The sequence below is a fragment of the Procambarus clarkii genome, chromosome 56 (assembly GCF_040958095.1).
Source record: "Procambarus clarkii isolate CNS0578487 chromosome 56, FALCON_Pclarkii_2.0, whole genome shotgun sequence".
Classification (NCBI taxonomy): domain Eukaryota; kingdom Metazoa; phylum Arthropoda; class Malacostraca; order Decapoda; family Cambaridae; genus Procambarus; species Procambarus clarkii.
In genome coordinates this window covers 8,705,312-8,730,258 of record NC_091205.1, presented here as the reverse complement: position 1 = coordinate 8,730,258, position 24,947 = coordinate 8,705,312, and the positions used below count along the sequence as shown (strand labels likewise).

Sequence of the window (24,947 nt, the reverse complement as noted above, 5' to 3'; positions counted from 1 at the left end):
TATATATATATATATTATATATATATATATATATATATATATATATATATTATACATATATATACTGTGCTACAAATAAAACGTGGAACACTGGAACACACGTGGCGTATACATTGCCCCGAAACGCTATGCGTGCTAGTGGCTTCACAGGAGTGCAGGCGATGAGTCACAAATAACGTGGCTAAAGTAAGTTGACCAGGACCACACACTAGACGGTGAAGAGACGACGACGTCATTAGCGTTTTGGACAGTAATTTCGATTGAGAATGGTCCAGGGACGGACCGAAACGTCGTTCGTCCCTTCACCTTCTAGTGTGTGGTCTGATCAATTTACAGGAATGTCTAACTTCAAGTCTCTGTACGCTAATAAACCCTATGTACCGTCTTGTATATAAAAAAAAAAATAAATAAATAAATAAATAAATAAATAAATAAATAACAAGTATACGGGGCGCCACGTATATGGCGAATTATGGCAAGTACGGGGAGATTAGGAGATAGTATTGGCGGCCCGTCGACGCCTTGCTGCCTCAGTCTCCACTTGTGGACGTTAGGTGCCGCCGCGCTCGTGGGGGTCTACAAAACGTTTTCCTAACACAGTCTGACTCTTACAACTGTGAACGCCAGCGCTGCATAGTGTGATCTACACTGTTGCGGTATGTAGCTGCATTTTACATTCCTGTGCCGTATACCGTCATAGTGCAGTTGGCTCTTCATTCTCGACACTCAATCGGGAAACCGGGTTCGATTCTTAGGCCGGAGAGAAATGATTGGGCACATTTCCTTTAACCTAATGTGTCTGTTCACCTAGCAGTAAATAGGTACCCGGGAGTTAGGCAGTTGTTGTGGGGTTCCATCCTGGGGTGTGTTTGTATAGCTCGACCTTAGGGGGGCGGGGCTTCGATAACGGCACTGTTGGATATAGTGCCCAGTGTCTTATCAACATGAATCATTTAGCAAGAACAATAATACTTAATAAAGAAGGTAGATTATTAATTGTTGAGACTGTATAAGCCTGATAGATATGTGAAAAAGAAGAAGGTAACAGCTAAAGCTGCCCCGGGCTCTCTGGGGGTGGAACTCTGCCGGTGTGTATAGGAACGGGGGGGGTGGGGGAGGAGAGGGAAGGAGTGAAGAGCACCTGTGGTGACCTTTCTCTCCTTCCCCCCCCCCCCATCCTAACAAGCACATCCCTCGGGGTTAGAAGGAATGAATTTGTGAGGGAGGAAGGTGTAGGGGACTTCAGACCTCCAGACCTCTGCCGGCTACATGTAGGCCACACCTGTTTACTGACCAATCAGATAGTATAGTTTTGTCCTGAACATAGAGCAGGACTTAAATAAATTGATGTTTGTTGTTGTTGTTTTAGATTCAGCTACTCTAAACAAAAAGTTCCAAGTAGCAGGGGCCCGTAGTGAACATAAGAATGAAGGTAACTACAAAAGGCCTATTGGCCCATATGAAGCAGCTCTTACTTATATCCACCCAATCTTATTCATATAAATGTCTAATCTGTGCTTGGAACAATCATGGGATCTTACTTCTATTATGTTACGCGGTAATTGGTTCAACAAATCAACAACCCTGTTACGAAACCCGTATTTACTCATGTGTTTCCTAAATCTAAACTTATCTAGATTTAAGTTGGATAAGTTTAGATTTAGGAAAGACCTGGGTAAATACTGGTTCGGTATGTTAGTTTAGGTCATTTATTATGCCCCATACCCATCTTGTGGGCGGTAGTGGAAAGGGTTACAGAGGCACATAATGGGCTCAGGGACTGAACTCCACAATTCATTTAGCTAAGCAAGTTACAGTCTTGATGAGCTAGTTACAGAATTCAATGCACATCGTCGCATCAACAATGGACTCGAGACCGACCACAAGTACGGTTCCTAAATTAAGCAACTGACATATGTGCAGAGTTAATGTCACAATTGATATGTTTGAACTGCACACCGCCCCCCATCCAGTGGGCAGCGGTGGATAGGTTCCAGTCACTTAGTTACTACCTACAGTTAGTAAACTGGGGATATTTGACTAAGATTTCTGGTAGCAGATCATTTTGAATTATTTACACATCTCTGGAACATTAGAGAATGTAATTTAAGCTTCGTCAATCTTTCTTCATGACAGGTTTCAAATTTGCGGGATTTATTTCCCTCCTGATATTTATATCATCAGCAAATTTGCAAATATTGCTTCTCAAACCGGAATCTAAATCATTTATATATATTATGAATAATAATAATAATTCGGAGCCTGACGGTGGAGTGGACAGCGCTCGGCGTGCGTAGATCTAAGAGTCTGGGTTCGATTCCCGGCAGAGGCAGAAAAAATGAGCAGAGTTTCTTTCACCCTGATGTACCTGTTCACCTAGCAGTAAATAGGTACCTGTGAGTTAGATAGCTGCTACGGGCAGCTTCCTGGGGATGTGTGTGTCTGAAAATTAGGATTAAGGACTTGCCCAAAACACTATGCGTGCTAGTGGCTGTACAAGAATGTAAGAGCTCTTGTATAAAATTAATAAAAATAAATAAATACATAACAGAGGTCCCAGGACAGAGCCTTGAGGCACTCACAACATTTTCCCACTCTTACTTAACCCCGTTTTACCCCATTTTTCTAAAACTGTTGACATTCTTTCTAAGATCAGATATTATGTACCTCGCCCTGCCCTGGTGACGCTCTATTACTCCCTCATCTATCCTTATCTCAACTATGGTATTTGTGCTTGGGGTTCTACTACCCAAAATCATTTACGTCCTCTAATTATCCAACACAAAGCTACTATTAGAACAATATCTAACTCTGGCCCCAGACAGCACTCGGTACCCTTACTCAAATCTCTGAATATGTTAGATATGATTGCAGTCTCCGTGGTGTAGTGGTAAGACACTCGCCTGGCGTTCCGCGAGCGCTATGTCATGGGTTCGTATCCTGGCCGGGGAGGATTTACTGGGCGCAATTCCTTAACTGTAGCCTCTGTTTAACGCAACAGTAAAATGTGTACTTGGATGAAAAAACGATTCTTCGCGGCAGGGGATCGTATTCCAGGGACCATAGGATTAAGGACTTGCCCGAAACGCTACGCGTACTAGTGGCTGTACAAGAATGTAACAACTCTTGTATATATCTCAAAAAAAAAAAAAAAAATATTGTCATTGCACATCCTCTCATGTGTACTCTATATATTTAAAACTCTGAACTGTATGTCAGTCCTGACCTTAAAAGCTTCTTAGAAGGTGGTAACAGAACCCATGGGCACCACACAAGACACAAATACCTATTTGATATTCCAAGATTACGACTTAATCAAACTAGAAATGCTCTACAAATCAAGAGACCCAGAATATGGAATGACCTTCCCAATCATGTCAAAGGCTGTACATCTCCCAACCAGTTTAAGATGAAAACTAAGTACTACCTAATTAACTCCATGTAACATACCTTACCCCTAAATGTTAACCCATGTCTTACTATTTTTAAACAATGCTGTTTGTTGACCAACTTGTGTATTGGCTATTTTCTACCATGTTCCCCCCTTTCTTTTATCTTTATTTTTTGTTTCAATCGAATTTATACTTTAAGCTCTTTTACTATTAAGTTTTAGTCTAATTTTTTTTTCTTCCACACCTTGCCCGAAACGCTCTGCGTATTAGTGGCTTTAGGTATTTGTATGTACTTGCTCTGTCTATAAATAATCTGAAACTTTTTAACTCTGCATCTATGTATGTACTTTTCCTAAATATAATATTATTATTATTATTATTATTATTATTATTATTATTATTATTATTATTATTATTATTATTATTATTATTATTATTATACTAACTCTTTGTTTCCTTTGGTATAGCCATGCCATAATCCAACTTAATATAGAACCCCAATACCGTGAGCCTCTATCTTTTTAATAAATTTTTTATGTGGCACTGTATCAAAATCTTTGCTAAAGTCAACGTACAAAAATTATAAATCTTACCACTATCAACTGCCTCAACTATGCTGGAATAAAATGATAGCAAATTTGTTAAACATGAACGGCCATTTGTAAAACCATGTTGTGAATTTTTTATTAATCTATGTTTTACAAGATGAAGACTGATAGTATTTGCAATGTTTGCTTCAAGCAACTTTCCCACAATAGACGTTAAACAAACAGTGAAACTCAAGCCAAACAAATCCCCAGGGCTGGACGAAGTGTTTGCCAGGGTGCTTAAAAAATGCAAAGTGGAGCTTTGCGAGCCACTGTCTACCATATTTAATAAATAATTAGTCAGACAGAGTGCCAGAGTCGTGGTAGGTTGCTAATGTGGTACCAATTTTCAAGAAAAGAGATAGATCACTTGCGTCAAACTATCGGCCAATTAGCTTAATAACATCCTCCCTGGTAACTGCTAAACTAGTCATCCTGTCCTCTTCCACACCAACATAGACTTGTTCGGCTGAAGGCATAATGTTAAGTTCTTCTTTAGTAAATACAAATAAAATATTTATTGAAAATACTACTCATCTCTTCGTCTTTATCAGTTATCTGACCTGTCTCAGATTTTAATGGACCTGTCCTTTCTCTAATCTTTGTTCGATATAACTGAAAAAAAAGTCTTTATGATTTGTCTTTGCTTGCCCCTGCTATGCTAACTTCATAGTTTCTTTTTGCCCTCATTATCTCTTTTTTTAATATTTCTAACCAGTTGGACGAATTCTTGTTCTAAACTGACTTCCCCATTCTTTATCCTTTTGTACCAAGCTCCCTTTCTACCTATAAGGTTCTTCAGATCCTTTGTTATCCATTCGGGTCATTATTATTCGAGCTATTCAATTTGTATGGAATACTTCGTTCCTGTGCTTGGCTTAGAATATTTTTATATAAGTTATTTTTGAATCAACATCGAAATCTCTTTTAACGTGCGCCTGACAGCTGAGTGGACAGCGCTTCGGATTCGTAGTCCTGAGGTTCCGGGTTCGATCCTCGGTGGAGGCGGAGATAAATGGACAAAATGTTTCTTTCTCCCTGATGCCCCTGTTACTTAGCAGTAAACAGGTACCTGGGAGTTAGACAGCTGCTACGGGCTGCTTCCTGGGGGATGTGTAACAAAAAGAAGGCCTGGTCGAGGACCGGGCCGCGAAGACCCTAAGCCCCGAAATCATCTCAAGATAACCTCAAGATATACGTGACCCATCGCTGGGTTCACGTCTCGCTCCAAGATCGTCCCCCCCCCCCCATGCACAGGACACCCCAAAAATTCCTTAGGCCATTAAAATCAGCTTTTCGGAAATCTGGCACTTTAACATAATTTTATCTTACAAATATATTCCATTCAATGCTAAATCTTCTTTGTGATCACTACTCCCTAGCTCACTCACTATTTCGCTGAAGGGAGAGCATGGAGAGTGTCTTGAAGAATATCCTTGATGGCTCGGAGAGTATCCTTTTACGCGTAAAGATGTCTCTGAGAGTAAGTTTAGTTTATAAATATTAGTATATTTTGGTAGCAGTCTTTCCTGTAGACATATATTATTAAATATGACCGAAAAAGTAAGATTAATAATTCTAACACGAATTTTCTCAATCTTTCGTACATTTCTTTTCACTGTTGGAGGTAATTCAAAATCAATTCTCCAAAATTCATTTTTATTTCTAGTCTGACGCGACACTTGAGCGCGTTTCGTAAAACTTATTACATTTTCAAAGACTTTACACATACACAACTGAATAGAACTTACATATCTCCGATTTGTTTATATCTACATTTGAGTGAGGTGGATGGGGTGAGGTGGTATTTAATAGGGTATTAATTTCATCAACACAAGACAGAACACGAAACAATGGGTATTGAAATGGAAGTGATTGTAGAAAGCCTATTGGTCCATATTTCTTGATGTTTCTATATTGGAGCGGAGTCTTGAGGTGGGTAGAATATAGTTGTGCATTAATTGGCTGTTGATTGCTGGTGTTGACTTCTTAATGTGCAGTGCCTCGCAAACGTCAAGCCGTCTGCTATCGCTGTATCTATCGATGATTTCTGTGTTGTTTACTAGGATTTCTCTGGCGATGGTTTGGTTGTGGGAAGAGATTATATGTTCCTTAATGGAGCCCTGTTGCTTATGCATCGTTAAACGCCTAGAAAGAGATGTTGTTGTCTTGCCTATATACTGGGTTTTTTGGAGCTTACAGTCCCCAAGTGGGCATTTGAAGGCATAGACGACGTTGGTCTCTTTTAAAGCGTTCTGCTTTGTGTGTGGAGAGTTTCTCATGAGTAGGATGGCCGTTTTTCTGGTTTTATAGTAAATCATCAGTTGTATCCTCTGATTTTTGTCTGTAGGGATTTATAAATATTATGAACAAAATTACCTTTGACCATTTTCCTACTACAGGAAGAATAATGTTAGTTAAGAAACGTTATGAAAGATTCCCGTGACTATTTTGATTGAAAGCAAACTATTTTAGCTAAGAAAGGATGCGAAGACGATACATTAGACTATTTTACAGTTGAATGAGGAGTGATTTTATTTAAGAAACGTTAAGAAAAGATTGTTTTAGTAAATTTGTTAAAGCATAAAGTGTAGCTTTGTTTAAGAACAATATAAGTAAGAAATATTAAATTGATAAAGAGAAATACATTAACATAGTTTTGCAATAAGTATATAAATGAGTAAAAGTTTTGTAAATAACATTTGTAAGTAAATAATATAACTTTTGTTAATAACTTATAAATAAATTTTAAATAAATATTTTTAAAGTAAATAAACTGGAAAATATATAATTAAATTTGTTGAGAAACAGTAATGCTGTTGATAATATATAACAAAGAACTATTTATGTATAAAGATGTAATTGAAACAATTGTACATTTTGCTTTAAAGAAATACAGAATACACATAAGAATATGAAAAGAGTGTGAACTGAACTTATAGAGAACATGAATACCGTTGAGAACATGCTGAGAACATGCATAACATAAAGAAAACACGTAAAAGGCAGGCAAAGATCATGTAAGAACGTGTAATAAGTTGTGCAGAGAACTTGTAAGAACGTTCTGAGAACATGGAGAGTAAGTGTGCAAAGAACATGCTGCAAAAATTTGGAGAACATGGAGATAACATGCAAATATGAAATGAACATTTGGAGAATATTTAAGAACATGCAAAACGCATAAGAAGAAGTGCAGAGTACATGTAAGAATATTCAAAGGACGGAGGAAGCATGTAAGAACGAATAACGATATGCAGAGAACATGTAAGAACATGCCCGGAATATAGAACAGTTGAGCCCTAAACACTTGAGTATTGACAAAATACAGTAAGAAGAATAGTGGTAAAATGCATTGTAAAAGCTGTTTTTACAAGATACATTGTTCCATGAGACGAGAGAGATAGATGTAGAACGGGAAAATAAGAGAGAGAAAAAAAAGAGACATAATTATTTCATTTTACAGGAGCTGGCAATGAGAGGGGGTGAGATACGGAGGAGTTGGTAGGGTGCGAGGGGGGAAGATATGATCGATTGGTGGGGGAGCTGTTGGGGGGCAAGGGAGGATATAAGGAAGAGGGCAGTGCGGGTGTCGTGACTAAGGTTGAGCAGGGGGGATAGGCGTGGGGCAGGAGTAGGGTGACCGGTGTCGCACGCAAGTGGGAAGATAAGGCTCGTTACCTGACAGAAACCCCTGTCAGGGGGGTTTCTGTCAGGTAACGAGCCTGAGTGTAGGGGTAACCCCTACCTGAGTGTTATTTACATACATACACACACACACACACATACACACACACACACACATACACACAGTGTGTCAGAGTGGTTGACAAATGGAATGCATTAGGAAGTGAAGTGGTGGAGGCTGACTCCATACACAGTTTCAAGTGTAGATATGATAGAGCCCAATAGGCTCAGGAATCTGTACACCTGTTGATTGACGGTTGAGAGGCGGGACCAAAGAGCCAGAGCTCAACCCCTGCAAGCACAACTAGGTGAGTACACACACACACACATGTAGAATTTTCCCCCTTGAGGAAGGGGGAACACACACTTCCCCCTCGATCAGTGGTAGCTGTGGGTATTAAAGAGCAGGAAGGTTCCAATAGGACAGAGTGGAATGATAAGGACAAAGCGGCAGTGGATGAAATACTGAAGGCACTAGACATGGAAGTGAGCATAGCATTGAGAAGGTTTTCAGGCTAAGCTGGTACAACAAAGATCGAGACCGTGTGTTAAAGATAGTGTTAGCAACAGAGAACACAAAGGAGAAGATTCTAACAAGGAAGAGCCACCTACAATATATGGGAGAATTCAAAAACGTATTCCTCCAGAGGGACATGATGAGGGAGGAGAGCCACGGCGGCCGAAGCAAGGAAGAAACGCAGGGCGAGAGGGGAAAACTAGGAAATCACAGCTCCCAACACAACATCCTCAGAGGTGAGGGGGGAACCCACAACCAGCTACCCAGTAACGCCAGAGGGGAGGACAACCCCACCACCCTCCTCTGCATAGAAACCCCCCCCCTACCCCAAACCCTCCCTGCCCCCACTCAAATGCTCAGCCAAATCTCCCTCCCCCCAAACCCCATTCCCACCCTGCTACCCCTCCCCTTCTCCCGATATGTCCCCCCTCCCCCCTTTTCCTTCCTGTTCTCCCTCCCCCTTCATCCCATATCCCCCCTGCCCCCTCCCCCCATTCTTCACTTGACCCCCCACCCCTCACCCCAGTATCCACTGAGACCCTGTTATCCACCTCACAAATCCTCACACGCATGGAACAGCTTCTCCCACCAGCAGAACACTCACCAAGGAGATGATTTGAGAAGGGACAGAAGAAAGCGAGCCTCAAGGCAATGTACACTAACATAGATGGAATTATAAATAAAGCAAATGAACTTGGAGAATGGGCACTAGAAGAAAACCCAGACATAACAGCACTCACAAAAACAAAGCTAACGAAAACCATAACAAATGCAGTGTTCCCACAGGACAATTATGTTATGAGGAAACAGAGAGAAGGAAGAGGTGGTGCTGGTGTAGCTCTGCTGGTAAGAAAAGGCTGGGAATTTGAGGAGATGGTTATTCAGGGATGTGAAGGTTTCAGAGACTACATAACAGGTACCGTAAAAACTGGTGGACAAAAAATTATAGTCGTAGTCATATATAATCCACCACCAAATGACAGAAGGCCCAGACAGGAATATGATAGAAACAACATGGCCACCATTAACATATTAGAGAGAGCAGCTTCTGTTGCTAGCATGAATAGATCTGGACTACTAATCATGGGAGACTTCAACCACGGAAAGATAGAGTGGAAGAACAGAGACCTGCATGGAGGACCAGAAACATGGAAAGATAAGCTGCTGGACGTGGCAACAAGGCACTTTCTAAGCCAGCACATCAAGGAACTAACAAGAATGAGAGGAGAAGATGAACCAGCCATGCTCGATCTGATGAGTGGGATATAAGGGAAGTTAAGATGGAAGCACCCTTGGGAATGAGTGATCACAGTGTATTGAACTTTGAGTACCTGGTAGAGCTATAAGGCACTACGGGCTCACCATAGCCCGTGCTACTTGGAAACTCTGTTCCAGGTAGCGAATCTTTAACAACAACAACATGGTAGAGCTAGGAATTATCTCCCCAAAAAAGAACTAGGAAACAAAAGGCTGGCATACCGAAAGGGGAATTATGAGATGAGAAGTTTCCTAAGGAAAATACTTTGGGACACAAACCTCAGAGCTAAGTCTGTATAAGATATGATGGACTATTTCACCCAAAAGTGTCAGGAGGCAGTAAACAGGTTCATCTCGGCCCAAAGGGAAAAATCCGAGAAGCAAATGAAGAATCCATGGTATAATAGGGCATGTATGGAAGCAAAGGGACTGAACAAAAGGGTGTGGAGGAACTTCCGGAATAACATAACACCAGAAAGCAGAAAGAGATACCAGAGAGCCAGGAATGAGTATGTTAGGGTGTGAAGAGAAGCAGAGAAAAATTATGAAAATTATATAGCAAATAAAGCCAAGGTCGAACCAAAGCTACTCCAGTCACATTAGGAGGAAAACAAAAGTTAAAGAACAGGTAATGAAACTTAGAACAGGCGAGGACAGGTACACAGAGAATGACAAAGAGGTGTGTGAAGAACTCAACAAGAGGTTCCAGGAAGTCTTCACAATAGAACAAGGTGAGATCACTGTGCTAGGAGAAAGGGAAGTAAACCAGGCGGCCTTCGAAATTACGAGAGAGGAGGTCAGGAGACACCTGCTGGATCTGGATGTTAGAAAGGCTGTTGGTCCAGAGAGGATCTCGCCATGGGTACTGAAAGAGTGTGCAGAGGCACTTTGCTTGCCACTCTCCATAGTGTATAATAGGTCACTGGAGACGGGAAACCTACCAGAAATATGGAAGAGGGCGAATGTGGTCCCAATATACAAAAAAGGCGACAGGCAAGAGACACTGAACTACAGGCCAGTGTCCTTGACTTGTATACCATGCACGGTGATGGAAAAGATCATGAGAAAAAAACTAGTAACACATCTGGAGAGAAGGGACTTCGTGACAAATCGCCAACATGGGTTCAGGAGGGTAAATCTTGCCTGACTGGCTTAATAGAATTCTACGACCAGGTGACAAAGTATAAGCAAGAAAGAGAAGGCTGGGCAGACTGCATTTTCTTGGATTGTCGGAAAGCCTTTGACACAGTACCGCATAAGAGCCTGGTACATAAGCTGGAGAGACAGGCAGGTGTAGCTGGTAAGGTGCTCCAGTGATAAGGGAGTACCTAAGCAATAGGAAGCAGAGAGTTACGGTGAGGAGTGAGACCTCAGATTGGCGTGAAGTCACCAGTGGAGTCCCACAGGGCTCTGTACTCGGTCCTATCTTGTTTCTAATATATGTAAATGATCTCCCGGAGGGTATAGATTCATTTCTCTCAATGTTTGCTGATGATGCCAAAATTATGAGAAGGATTAAGACAGAGGAGGACTGCTTGAGGCTTCAAGAAGACCTAGACAAGCTGAAGGAATGGTCGAACAAATGGTTGTTAGAGTTTAACCCAAGCAAATGTAATGTAATGAAAATAGGTGTAGAGAGCAGGAGGCCAGATACAAGGTATCATCTGGGAGATGAAATTCTTCAAGAGTCAGAGAGAGAAAAAGACTTGGGGGTTGATATCATGCCAGACCTGTCCCCTGCTGCCCATATCAAGAGGATGACATAAGCGGCATATGCCAGGCTGGCCAACATAAGAACGGCATTCAGAAACTTGTGTAAGGAATCATTCAGAACCTTGTATACCACATATGTCAGGCCAATCCTGGAGTATGCAGCCCCAGCATTGAGTCCATATCTAGTCAAGGATAAGACTAAACTGGAAAAGGTTCAGAGGTTTGCCACCAGACTAATACCTGAGCGGAGAGGTATGAGCTACGAAGGAAGACTACGGGAATTAAACCTTACTTCGCTGGAAGACAAGAGTTAAGGGGGGACATGATCACCACATTCAAGATTTTCAAGGGAATTGATAGGGTAGATAAAGACAGGATATTTAACACAAGGGGCACACGTGTTGGTTATCTGGGGCTTTAACTCAAATATGGAATTATTTAATCATGAAAATTAATATAATCGAAGGACCACCCACTTTTGAGAAAAGAGGGAAAACAAATAAAGGGATTATAAGACTGACACTATAGAACCAGTGCCTATGTGTGTTAAATTATTTAACAATCACTTAAAGAGAATGAATGGACTGTATTACTAATTGATTAAAGTTAAAAGCCTCAAATATCAACATTGGGGGGGGGGATATTTCTAGAAATTCATATATATCTAGGAACCAGTGTGGTTCGTCACCAGTTTATTAATGAGGTTTACTTAGTAGAGTAATAGAATCTTAACTAGAATGTAGATTCTAAAGGATCATGAAATATTAAAGGCAAACTTATTGAGTACTGAACAGTAAATTATTGTTTTTATATTGGGAGGACAACATACACAGCTGTGACACTAATGGGAGGACAACATACACAGCTGTGACACTAATGGGAGGACAACATACACAGCTGTGACACTAATGGGAGGACAACATACACAGCTGTGACACTAATGGGAGGACAACATACACAGCTGTGACACTAATGGGAGGACAACATACACAGCTGTGACACTAATGGGAGGACAACATACACAGCTGTGACACTAATGGGAGGACAACATACACAGCTGTGACACTAATGGGAGGACAACATGCACAGCTGTGACACTAATGGGAGGACAACATACACAGCTGTGACACTAATGGGAGGACAACATACACAGCTGTGACACTAATGGGAGGACAACATACACAGCTGTGACACTAATGGGAGGACAACATACACAGCTGTGACACTAATGGGAGGACAACATACACACCTGTGACACTAATGGGAGGACAACATACACAGCTGTGACACTAATGGGAGGACAACATACACAGCTGTGACACTAATGGGAGGACAACATACACAGCTGTGACACTAATGGGAGGACAACATACACAGCTGTGACACTAATGGGAGGACAACATACACAGCTGTGACACTAATGGGAGGACAACATACACAGCTGTGACACTAATGGGAGGACAACATACACAGCTGTGACACTAATGGGAGGACAACATACACAGCTGTGACACTAATGGGAGGACAACATACACAGCTGTGACACTAATGGGAGGACAACATACACAGCTGTGACACTAATGGGAGGACAACATACACACCTGTGACACTAATGGGAGGACAACATACACAGCTGTGACACTAATGGGAGGACAACATACACAGCTGTGACACTAATGGGAGGACAACATACACAGCTGTGACACTAATGGGAGGACAACATACACAGCTGTGACACTAATGGGAGGACAACATACACAGCTGTGACACTAATGGGAGGACAACATACACACCTGTGACACTAATGGGAGGACAACATACACAGCTGTGACACTAATGGGAGGACAACATACACAGCTGTGACACTAATGGGAGGATAACATACACACCTGTGACACTAATGGGAGGACAACATACACAGCTGTGACACTAATGGGAGGACAACATACACAGCTGTGACACTAATGGGAGGACAACATACACAGCTGTGACACTAATGGGAGGACAACATACACAGCTGTGACACTAATGGGAGGACAACATACACACCTGTGACACTAATGGGAGGACAACATACACAGCTGTGACACTAATGGGAGGACAACATACACAGCTGTGACACTAATGGGAGGACAACATACACAGCTGTGACACTAATGGGAGGACAACATACACAGCTGTGACACTAATGGGAGGACAACATACACAGCTGTGACACTAATGGGAGGACAACATACACAGCTGTGACACTAATGGGAGGACAACATACACAGCTGTGACACTAATGGGAGGACAACATACACAGCTGTGACACTAATGGGAGGACAACATACACAGCTGTGACACTAATGGGAGGACAACATACACAGCTGTGACACTAATGGGAGGACAACATACACACCTGTGACACTAATGGGAGGACAACATACACAGCTGTGACACTAATGGGAGGACAACATACACAGCTGTGACACTAATGGGAGGACAACATACACAGCTGTGACACTAATGGGAGGACAACATACACAGCCTGTGACACTAATGGGAGGACAACATACACAGCTGTGACACTAATGGGAGGACAACATACACACCTGTGACACTAATGGGAGGACAACATACACAGCTGTGACACTAATGGGAGGACAACATACACAGCTGTGACACTAATGGGAGGACAACATACACACCTGTGACACTAATGGGAGGACAACATACACAGCTGTGACACTAATGGGAGGACAACATACACACCTGTGACACTAATGGGAGGACAACATACACAGCTGTGACACTAATGGGAGGACAACATACACACCTGTGACACTAATGGGAGGACAACATACACACCTGTGACACTAATGGGAGGACAACATACACAGCTGTGACACTAATGGGAGGACAACATACACACCTGTGACACTAATGGGAGGACAACATACACAGCTGTGACACTAATGGGAGGACAACATACACACCTGTGACACTAATGGAGGACAACATACACAGCTGTGACACTAATGGGAGGACAACATACACACCTGTGACACTAATGGGAGGACAACATACACAGCTGTGACACTAATGGGAGGACAACATACACACCTGTGACACTAATGGGAGGACAACATACACAGCTGTGACACTAATGGGAGGACAACATACACACCTGTGACACTAATGGGAGGACAACATACACACCTGTGACACTAATGGGAGGACAACATACACAGCTGTGACACTAATGGGAGGACAACATACACACCTGTGACACTAATGGGAGGACAACATACACAGCTGTGACACTAATGGGAGGACAACATACACACCTGTGACACTAATGGGAGGACAACATACACACCTGTGACACTAATGGGAGGACAACATACACACCTGTGACACTAATGGGAGGACAACATACACACCTGTGACACTAATGGGAGGACAACATACACACCTGTGACACTAATGGGAGGACAACATACACACCTGTGACACTAATGGGAGGACAACATACACAGCTGTGACACTAATGGGAGGACAACATACACACCTGTGACACTAATGGGAGGACAACATACACAGCTGTGACACTAATGGGAGGACAACATACACACCTGTGACACTAATGGGAGGACAACATACACACCTGTGACACTAATGGGAGGACAACATACACACCTGTGACACTAATGGGAGGACAACATACACAGCTGTGACACTAATGGGAGGACAACATACACACCTGTGACACTAATGGGAGGACAACATACACACCTGTGACACTAATGGGAGGACAACATACACACCTGTGACACTAATGGGAGGACAACATACACAGCTGTGACACTAATGGGAGGACAACATACACAGCTGTGACACTAATGGGAGGACAACATACACACCTGTGACACTAATGGGAGGACAACATACACAGCTGTGACACTAATGGGAGGACAACATACACACCTGTGACACTAATGGGAGGACAACATACACACCTGTGACACTAATGGGAGGACAACATACACACCTGTGACACTAATGGGAGGACAACAGACACAGCTGTGACACTAATGGGAGGACAACATACACACCTGTGACACTAATGGGAGGACAACATACACACCTGTGACACTAATGGGAGGACAACATACACAGCTGTGACACTAATGGGAGGACAACATACACACCTGTGACACTAATGGGAGGACAACATACACAGCTGTGACACTAATGGGAGGACAACATACACACCTGTGACACTAATGGGAGGACAACATACACAGCTGTGACACTAATGGGAGGACAACATACACACCTGTGACACTAATGGGAGGACAACATACACACCTGTGACACTAATGGGAGGACAACATACACAGCTGTGACACTAATGGGAGGACAACATACACAGCTGTGACACTAATGGGAGGACAACATACACACCTGTGACACTAATGGGAGGACAACATACACACCTGTGACACTAATGGGAGGACAACATACACAGCTGTGACACTAATGGGAGGACAACATACACACCTGTGACACTAATGGGAGGACAACATACACACCTGTGACACTAATGGGAGGACAACATACACAGCTGTGACACTAATGGGAGGACAACATACACACCTGTGACACTAATGGGAGGACAACATACACACCTGTGACACTAATGGGAGGACAACATACACAGCTGTGACACTAATGGGAGGACAACATACACACCTGTGACACTAATGGGAGGACAACATACACACCTGTGACACTAATGGGAGGACAACATACACACCTGTGACACTAATGGGAGGACAACATACACACCTGTGACACTAATGGGAGGACAACATACACAGCTGTGACACTAATTGGAGGACAACATACACAGCTGTGACACTAATGGGAGGACAACATACACAGCTGTGACACTAATGGGAGGACAACATACACAGCTGTGACACTAATGGGAGGACAACATACACACCTGTGTCACTAATGGGAGGACAACATACACACCTGTGTCACTAATGGGAGGACAACATACACAGCTGTGACACTAATGGGAGGACAACATACACAGCTGTGACACTAATGGGAGGACAACATACACACCTGTGTCACTAATGGGAGGACAACATACACAGCTGTGACACTAATGGGAGGACAACATACACAGCTGTGACACTAATGGGAGGACAACATACACAGCTGTGTCACTAATGGGAGGACAACATACACAGCTGTGACACTAATGGGAGGACAACATACACAGCTGTGTCACTAATGGGAGGACAACATACACAGGTGTGACACTAATGGGAGGACAACATACACAGCTGTGACACTAATGGGAGGATAACATACACACCTGTGACACTAATGGGAGGACAACATACACACACCTGTGACACTAATGGGAGGACAACATACTCAACTGTACCACTGTAGTAGATTGGGTTAAATACACATCTATATATATATAGAGAGAACAATTTCACAAATATTGGGATCAAAGAAGTCTTTAAATAACAAACCGACTCTCCTGTCTAATAACGATGGTCAGCTTTCAGCCTCTGATTCTGCTATTGAGTTCAATAGGTTCTTCTCTTCCATTGGTTCATCCCTTGCTAATGATATTCCATCTTCCAGTACTGACATTAAGGACTATCTTACAGGGAACTATCCCCAGTCTCTGTACCTAAAGCCTATTAATTCCATTGACGTCAATGAGATAATCCTTTCCCTTAAAACCAAGTCTGGTGCCCTTGAGGAGATACCAACTTTAATCTACAAAAAAGCCTCCAGATCTTTAGCCCCTGCTATTGCTTTGCTCTTCAACAAGTCACTTGAACTCCAAACCTTTCCAGATATTCTAAAAAAAGCGAGAGTAACGCCTGTCCACAAATGTGGTGATCTCACAGATGTTAACAACTACAGACCTATATCAATCCTGCCAAACTTGTCTAAAATTTTTGAAAAACTAATCTATAAGCAGCTTTACTCATATCTAGCCAAACTCAATATACTTAGCCCTTGCCAATATGGCTTCAGGCCCAAAAAAAGCACTAACGATGCACTTATTAGTATGCTTAACTCGATTCATACAGCTCTTGATAAAAATGAGTTCCCTGTTGGGTTATTTGTGGACCTGCGTAAAGCTTTCGATACTGTCAACCACCAAAACCTTCTTCTTAAATTACATCATTATGGTGTCAGAGGACACTCCCTACAATACCTCAAATCCTACCTTTCTGACAGGCTCCAATGTGTTTCTGTGAATAATACAATTTCTCCCACCCTACCCATCAACATTGGTGTTCCCCAGGGCAGCATACTTGGCCCTCTCCTCTTTCTCATCTACATTAATGACCTTCCAAATGCCTCCCAACACCTCAAACCAATCCTATTTGCTGACGACACAACCTTCATTTACTCCAGTCCTGATCCCCTTGTTCTAAATGCCACAGTAAATACTGAGCTAAATAAAGTCCATCTGTGGCTAACTGCCAACAAACTCACCCTTAACATTGACAAAACTTTCTATATTCTGTTTGGCAATAAATCCTCTAATCAAATAAATCTCAAAATAAACAATACCCAAATTTGTAACAAATTAGATGGCAAATTCCTTGGCATTCTCATTGACCACAAGCTGAATTTCCAGGGACACATTCTAAACATATCAAAAAAAGTTTCAAAAACTGTGGGCATTCTTTCTAAGATCAGATATTATGTACCACGCCCTGCCCTGGTGACTCTCTATTACTCCCTTATCTATCCATATCTCAACTATGGTATTTGTGCTTGGGGCTCTACTACCCAAAATCACTTACGTCCTCTAATTACTCAACACAAAGCTGCTATTAGGACAATATCCAATTCTGGCCCCAGACATCACTCGGTACCCCTACTCAAATCCCTGAATATGTTAGACATTAAGTCACTGCACATTCTCTCATGTGTATTATACATATATAAAACGCTAAACTGTAATGCCAATCCTGATCTCAAAAGCTTCATAGAAGGTTGTAACAGAACCCATGAGCACCACACCAGAAATAAATACAGTTTTGATATTCCTAGAGTACGACTTAATCAAACCAGAAATGCTCTACAAATCAAGGGGCCCAGAATGTGGAATGACCTTCCCAACCATGTTAAAGACAGTACCTCTCTCAACCAGTTTAAGTTAAAAACGAAGCTATACCTAATAAATTCCCTGTAACCTACCTTACCCCTCTATTGTCAACCCATGTATGTTTTTTGTTTTTTTTGTTTTTCAAATCAACGCTGTTTTAATGTAATTTTCTGTAATAATTTGTAATTGTATTTGTTCTGTTTTTTCAACAATGTTCCCCCCTCTTTTACCCCTATTTTTATTTGTACTCAACGCATTTTTTTCTTTTTACCCATTAGTTTTAAGCTTTAGTCACTAGTGTTTTTTCCTGCCCGAAACGCTTTGCGTAATAGTGGCTTTAGGCATTGTATGTACTAGCTCTATCTATAAAGCCAACAAACTTTGTAAAATCTCTTTATGTATGTACCTTTGCCTAAATAAAAATTATTATTATTATTATTATTATTATTATTATTATTATATAAACACTATACACTGGTATCGTGGTAACTACTCGGGTCCAGTTTTAAAATAACATTCAATTATTGTGAAGGTTTGAAGAGCTGAATGACCCAAATTTTCACGAGAATACCAGACGGTGAAGAAGGAAGAACTTGTGAAGGACAAAAGTGAATGAGCCTAACAACACACAACAGTTGCCTAATTCAATTTAACTCACCTAACTAACTCGTTGCCTTTATACTTCTAGATGAACAGTTACATTAGGTGAATTAAAACATACCCAATCATCTCTGTCCAGCCCAAGGATCGAACACGGGATCCCTGATTGTTCGTCTAGAATGTTAGGATTTTACAGTCTGTAAACGTTCATTATCCTCTTAACAGAACTTAAATCAAATTATAGATGTTGGATAAAAATGTGTACACACAGATTTTAAACACTCGAATGCCTTATGATAATCATTTGTGTATAATTCAATCTTTCGTTTGGTTCCAGAGGGACGACAGTCATGGGACGGAGCCGCAAACTGTCCAGTAAGCTCCTCAAACGAACAGCTGAGAACCGACAATCGGCTGATGAGAAACAGTGTAACGAGGATGAGCAACACACTGAGAAACATCAGGAGAATGGAGACATACAACAGGCCGGCGAGCACCAACAGGCCGGCGAGCACCAACAGGCCGGCGAGCACCAACAGGCTGGTGGTGCTCTCACCAAAACCAAAACCCATCGCTGTAACATCTGCCAGTTGACATTCGCCACAACATTAAGCTTTGAAAGACACATGAAGAGACATGAAGCAAACAAACCACATGAGTGCCAAGACTGTGACAAGAAATTCGTAACAAAATCTGGCCTCGATATTCACAGAAGAAAACACACAGGTGAGAGACCATACAAGTGTGACAATTGCTCAAAGGCCTTCACAACACGATCAGTACTCATTATGCACATGAGAGGTCACACAGGTGAGAAACCTTATGAGTGCAATATTTGTGGTGCAAGGTTCACTCAGAGTGCAACTCGAGCTGACCACATGCGGCGTCATACAGGAGAAAAACAATACCAATGTACCACTTGCCCAGAAAAATTTGTTACGAGAATAAATTATCGTGGGCACATATTGTTGTGTCAAAGAAAAAGTAAGATTGAGTGTAAAATATGTAAAAAACAATTTACCTCCAACCTTAAACTTAAAAACCATATGGTTAAACATTCAAATGAAAGACCATTTGAATGCGGAGAATGTGGAAGAAAGTTTAAAAGCAAAATTTCGGTGGCAAGTCATCTAAAATCCGTACATTCAAATGAAAAACCTCACAAGTGTGACATATGCATGAAAAGATTTGCAGTAAGAAGTTCTCTTATCTTGCACACGATGACTCATACTAATATTGGCAGAGTTCAGTGTGAACAATGTGGAAGGATGCTCAACTCTAAAAGACATGTTCTCCGTCACCAAACTTCACAAACTGGATGCAAGAGAAACTATGTTTTTAAACCATTCTTTTGTAAGCTATGTGGAACCCAGTTTAATAATGACAGCACCGCTCGAAAACATAGAAGGATCATGGATTGCACGAAAACACATGTACGTTTCTTATGTGACTTCTGTCGTGAGGACTGTAAAACATACGAAGGACTTCTAACGCATCTGCTTGATCATGCTGAACCTGGAAGGAAAGGTTATGACAACTTACTCCATAGAATGACTCATAGCAAAAAACGTATCAATCCAGCCTGGGTAGTGAAGGTTTACAACTCTGATACAGTTAGTACGTCAAGAGACAGCAGTGGTGCTTACATTAATATCGACCAACGGCAAGTCACAAGCGTCCCTACTGACCATACACCAGCTGTTCACAACAGCACAGCTGTGCACCATCAACGAGACAATGTAGTCTATCACAAAACAGCTATAGACCATCGCAAAACGGTTGTAGACCATCACGAAACAGCTGTAGACCATCACAAAACAGCTATAGACTATCGCAAAACAGCTATAGACCATCACGAAACAGTTGTAGACCATCGCGAAATAGCTGTAGATTATCACAAAACAGCTATAGACTATCGCAAAACAGCTGTAGACCATCACGAAACAGATGTAGACCATCACAGAACAGCTGTAGACCATCACAAACCAGCTGCAGATCATCATAAAACAGCTGTAAACGTCTTATCTCAGGATTCGTGTTTTACTGGTGAAACTAATTTTGATAAGATAAACACGAATGATAAGCTAAATAAGTATGAGGGTAGAAAATATCTCGGAAATACAGAAGCATATTATAATTTAGACAGTAATCACATGAATGGTATATGGGGAACATGTCGAGTTCTTGGCAACAACTATATTTTAACCAGGGAACTGCAGGTGAGGGATAAATGTGACATAGGAGTGATCAAACATGCTTGTGTGATGCACAGATGTTATCCCATGATTAGGGAGGCAGAAGAAGTGGGTCTAAAAGTGGAGACAGAGGATTATAACTTAGAAAGTAAACACATTAATGGTATATGGGGAAGATATCAAGATCTTGGCAACGACTGTTATTTAACCAGGGAACTCAAGGTGAGGGAAAAATGTGACATAGAAGTGATCAAACGTGCTTGTGTGATGCAGAGAAGTTATCCCATGATTAAGGAAGCAGAAGAAGTGAGTGTGAAAGAGGAGAATGAGACAGTGGATAAATGGGAAGAAGAGCCGGAGATGCAGAAGACATCAGATAGACAGTTCCTAGAGAGCACCTCACTCCTCATCGTCAACGGTATCACCACAATCAAGCGTGAAGCGCCTCATCCTGTTCCTCACACTTCAGTACCTCATTATTGATAATATGTTCGACCATCCAACAACTGACTACCTCACAGCCTCACCCTTGGCTACCTAAAGCTTGACTGTCCTGTACTCTATCACCTTTATATTGCTTATCATTAGATACATTTCTTGAACATTTCACATTTGTTAGTTTACTTCTTGTTTAGTATTGTCTTCATTCCATTTTATCTATAACAACAAAATTAACTGAATTATTTTAAGTTTTGCCTGAAATGCTTTGCGTATTAATGGCTTTATTTATTATCATTAATATTATATTATTATTATTTACACAAGCAGGTCACACTAGCGTGATATATCAATGAAAAAAATTGGAGCAAGACGTATTGTAGATTCGATTGAATCCCATCTTGAATAACTTTTACAATGTTGTTGTCCAGAGGTAAGGTGCACGGCTTGGGAGTACCCTGGTCGAGGGTTCGAAATTATTCGAATTTCGGATATCTCTTTCTCCTCTCGCTGAAAGAAGAGTGAACCAAGTATACTACCCTGCAGAACGCCAATGTATATTGGTAAAACAGGAGAAGTAGACTCGTTCACTGAAACATACTGTTGCCTGTCACTGAGGTAAGATTGCAAGTACTGTAGAGAGTGGCTTCTGACTCCATAGTGTTGGAGTTTGAGAGAAGGTTATTGTGGTTAAGTGTCAAACGCATTACCTAGGTAAACAAACAGAGAAATGTGGTACACATTTTTCTCAAGAGCTGCATGTAATAGGTTAAGCATATTTATAAGAGCATCACTGGTGCTTTTATGGGGCATGAAGCCATATTGGCTTGAACTGAGTATATTGTGTTTATCGAGAAACGAATAGAGCTGTTTGTACAGGAGCTACTCAAAGATTTTGGACAAGGTGGGAAGGCCTGATATTGGTCTGAAATTGTTGATTTCGGGGAGATCTTCACTCTTATGGACTGAAATGACTTAAGCAAGTTTTTTTAAGAGCATCAGGGAAGGCTTGGAGCTCCAGAGATTTATTGTAGAGCAACGCTATTGCAGGAGCTAGAAACCTGGAGGACTTTTTATAGATTACGGTTGGTATCTCGGAAGGGTTACAGGATTTAGTTTTAAGTGACAGGGTAATATAAAAAAATATAAGGAGTTAGCTGGGAACATGTACAGAGGCTCACAATAGCTGTCAGAGAGGTTTCCGCTCACATTACTAGGGATGCTGGGATCTCATTTGCCAAGGAGGTGCCAATGGAAGAAAAGAAACTATTGAATTTAGTAGCTGTCTCAGCGCCTGATAACATTCTACTATTTCCAGCTAGGAATATATATAATTTTTTTTATCCAAGTTCTTCTTTGACCCTAATATCTGGGAAATAGTGTCCCATATTTTCTTCTTGTTACCTTTTATAAGTTTAAAATTATTTTCATAGTGGGTTGCCTTGACTTTTTTTAATATCTTAGAAAGCAGTGAGGAGTATTGCTTAGTCAATTCCCTGGGAATGATATCAAGCCTGCATTTCTTCTCATATTATTTTTTTTTATTTATTTAAGTAAGTAAAACCTTATTGAGTCAAGAGTTGATGGCCCTTTTAGTTGAGACTTGCTTACTAAGTAAACGACAGTTATAGAGGCTTCGAGTTGTGCGAAGAAATGTCTGCGCTCTTAGATTAACATTAGTCATATTTCCAAATTCCGTTTCCCAGTTTATGTTGCAGCAGCAGTTGTAAAATTACTTATGGAAGCTTCAGTAAGCAGTCTAAAGCTTGTTTTCTTTGTTTGAGGAGAAGGTTAAAAAATGTCGGTTAGGAGAAATGTTGGGTAGTGGTCTGTTGTATCATCGGCGATTATTCCTGAGCTTAGTGGAGAGGTTAAGGTAGTCCAAATGTGGTCAAGGGTGGAGGCAGTTTCAGTAATTCTCGAGGGTTTAGTAATCAAAGGCAAAAACATACAGGAGTTCATACAGTTGAGGAGGCTGGCAACAAGTGGGTTATCAGGCTGGCATAGATCAATGTTGAAATCTCCAGTTAATATTAGTTGATTTTTGTTAAGCTTGTTTTATATTATTAAGGTTCTAGGCTTCGAATTTTATTCGGCTACAACAGTATTAGGAATTCTGTAGACTGCTCCCAAAGTTAAGTTGGTGTTCAGGCCCTTCAATTTGAACTGGGAAAATATATACTCTCCATGTATATATACTATATATATACTAGATTTGATCATTTTTGTACGTGATAGTTCCATATGGTAATAAATTAAATTGAATGCACTAAATTGTTAAATTAGTGTACCACCCACCTCTCTGGTTAGGTCTACAGTTGTGGATAGCAGAATAATTGGGAATATTATATAGTTGGGTAATGTCATCATTTAACCAGGTCTCAATAAGAACAACAAGGGAGAATTGGTAGTTTAGTGATTGCAATAAGGTACCAACATCATCATGGTGTTCGCTAAAGAGGCCTTGCATTGATGTTAATTAGAGACACATTATGGTTATTTGATAATACATTGTTGGCAAGTTTTGCTCTGTAGTACTTACAGTTGGTATCGTTAAAGTGAAGGTTGTGATAGACAGTACATGAGAGATTCAGTTGAGGGTTATTATAGTTGAATGTAATTCAGTTTCGAGCAGCCTATATGTCAGTGTTCTGTTTCACGTGATTTTGTTTGTAGAACAATTTACATTTTTATAACTAACTTTTACGCTATTATTGATGTTATATTACTGAATAAATTTATACCAATTTGCCTCACTTTCATTCCCAGAAACTCTGTGAGCAGGAGCTAGGACCAGCGTCACTCTACAAGATGTTAATGAATACTCGTTATCAAGGATTATAGACTAAACACCATAAGATAGTGGAGCTTTTTCCCAGTGAGCACCGTTGGTTGAAAGCGACCGACGTTACACACTGTTTATTGTGTAACATCGGTCGCTTTCAACTAACGGTGTCCACTGTGTTGTAATTATTTCATTCACTCAGGAATATTCTCCTACATAATGAACATGAGAAGATATTCTCATACTTTACCCACGTATTCAGGGATATATCAGGAGCGGTTGAGGGCCACAGGGCTAACAGCAACGCAAACCAGGCATGACGAGGCTGACCTCATTGAAACTTTTATAATATTGAACAATTTGGAAAATGTTGATCCTGATAATTTCTTCAAAAGGTCAGATGTAACAAACAAGGAACAACGGTTTCAAGCTCAACAAGCATAATGTAGGACTGAGAACAGGTGATGCTTTTTCACCCACAGGGTTCTTAACCCATGGAACCACCATGTTCCACCATGCGGATATAAAGGTCTGATCAGCAATGTTTCCAATACAATATATATATATATATATATATATATATATATATATATATATATATATATATATATATATATATATATATATATATA

General features: G+C 41.0%; 1 protein-coding gene across 1 annotated transcript; it reads left to right on the top strand.

The window, feature by feature from the left end:
- Positions 1 to 545: 545 nt before the first annotated feature.
- On the top strand, positions 546 to 24,279 carry LOC138353073 (uncharacterized). The gene is made up of 2 exons (XM_069305715.1): positions 546 to 656; positions 19,235 to 24,279. The coding sequence occupies exon 2, from the start codon at positions 19,248 to 19,250 to the stop codon at positions 21,573 to 21,575; it is 2,328 nt and encodes a 775-aa protein (XP_069161816.1). The 5' UTR covers positions 546 to 656; positions 19,235 to 19,247; the 3' UTR covers positions 21,576 to 24,279.
- Positions 24,280 to 24,947: the final 668 nt, after the last annotated feature.

Coding starts and splice junctions, on each gene's coding strand:
- LOC138353073 (XM_069305715.1), top strand. CDS start 19,248: ATGGGACGGAGCCGCAAACTGTCCAGTAAGCTCCTCAAACGAACAGCT.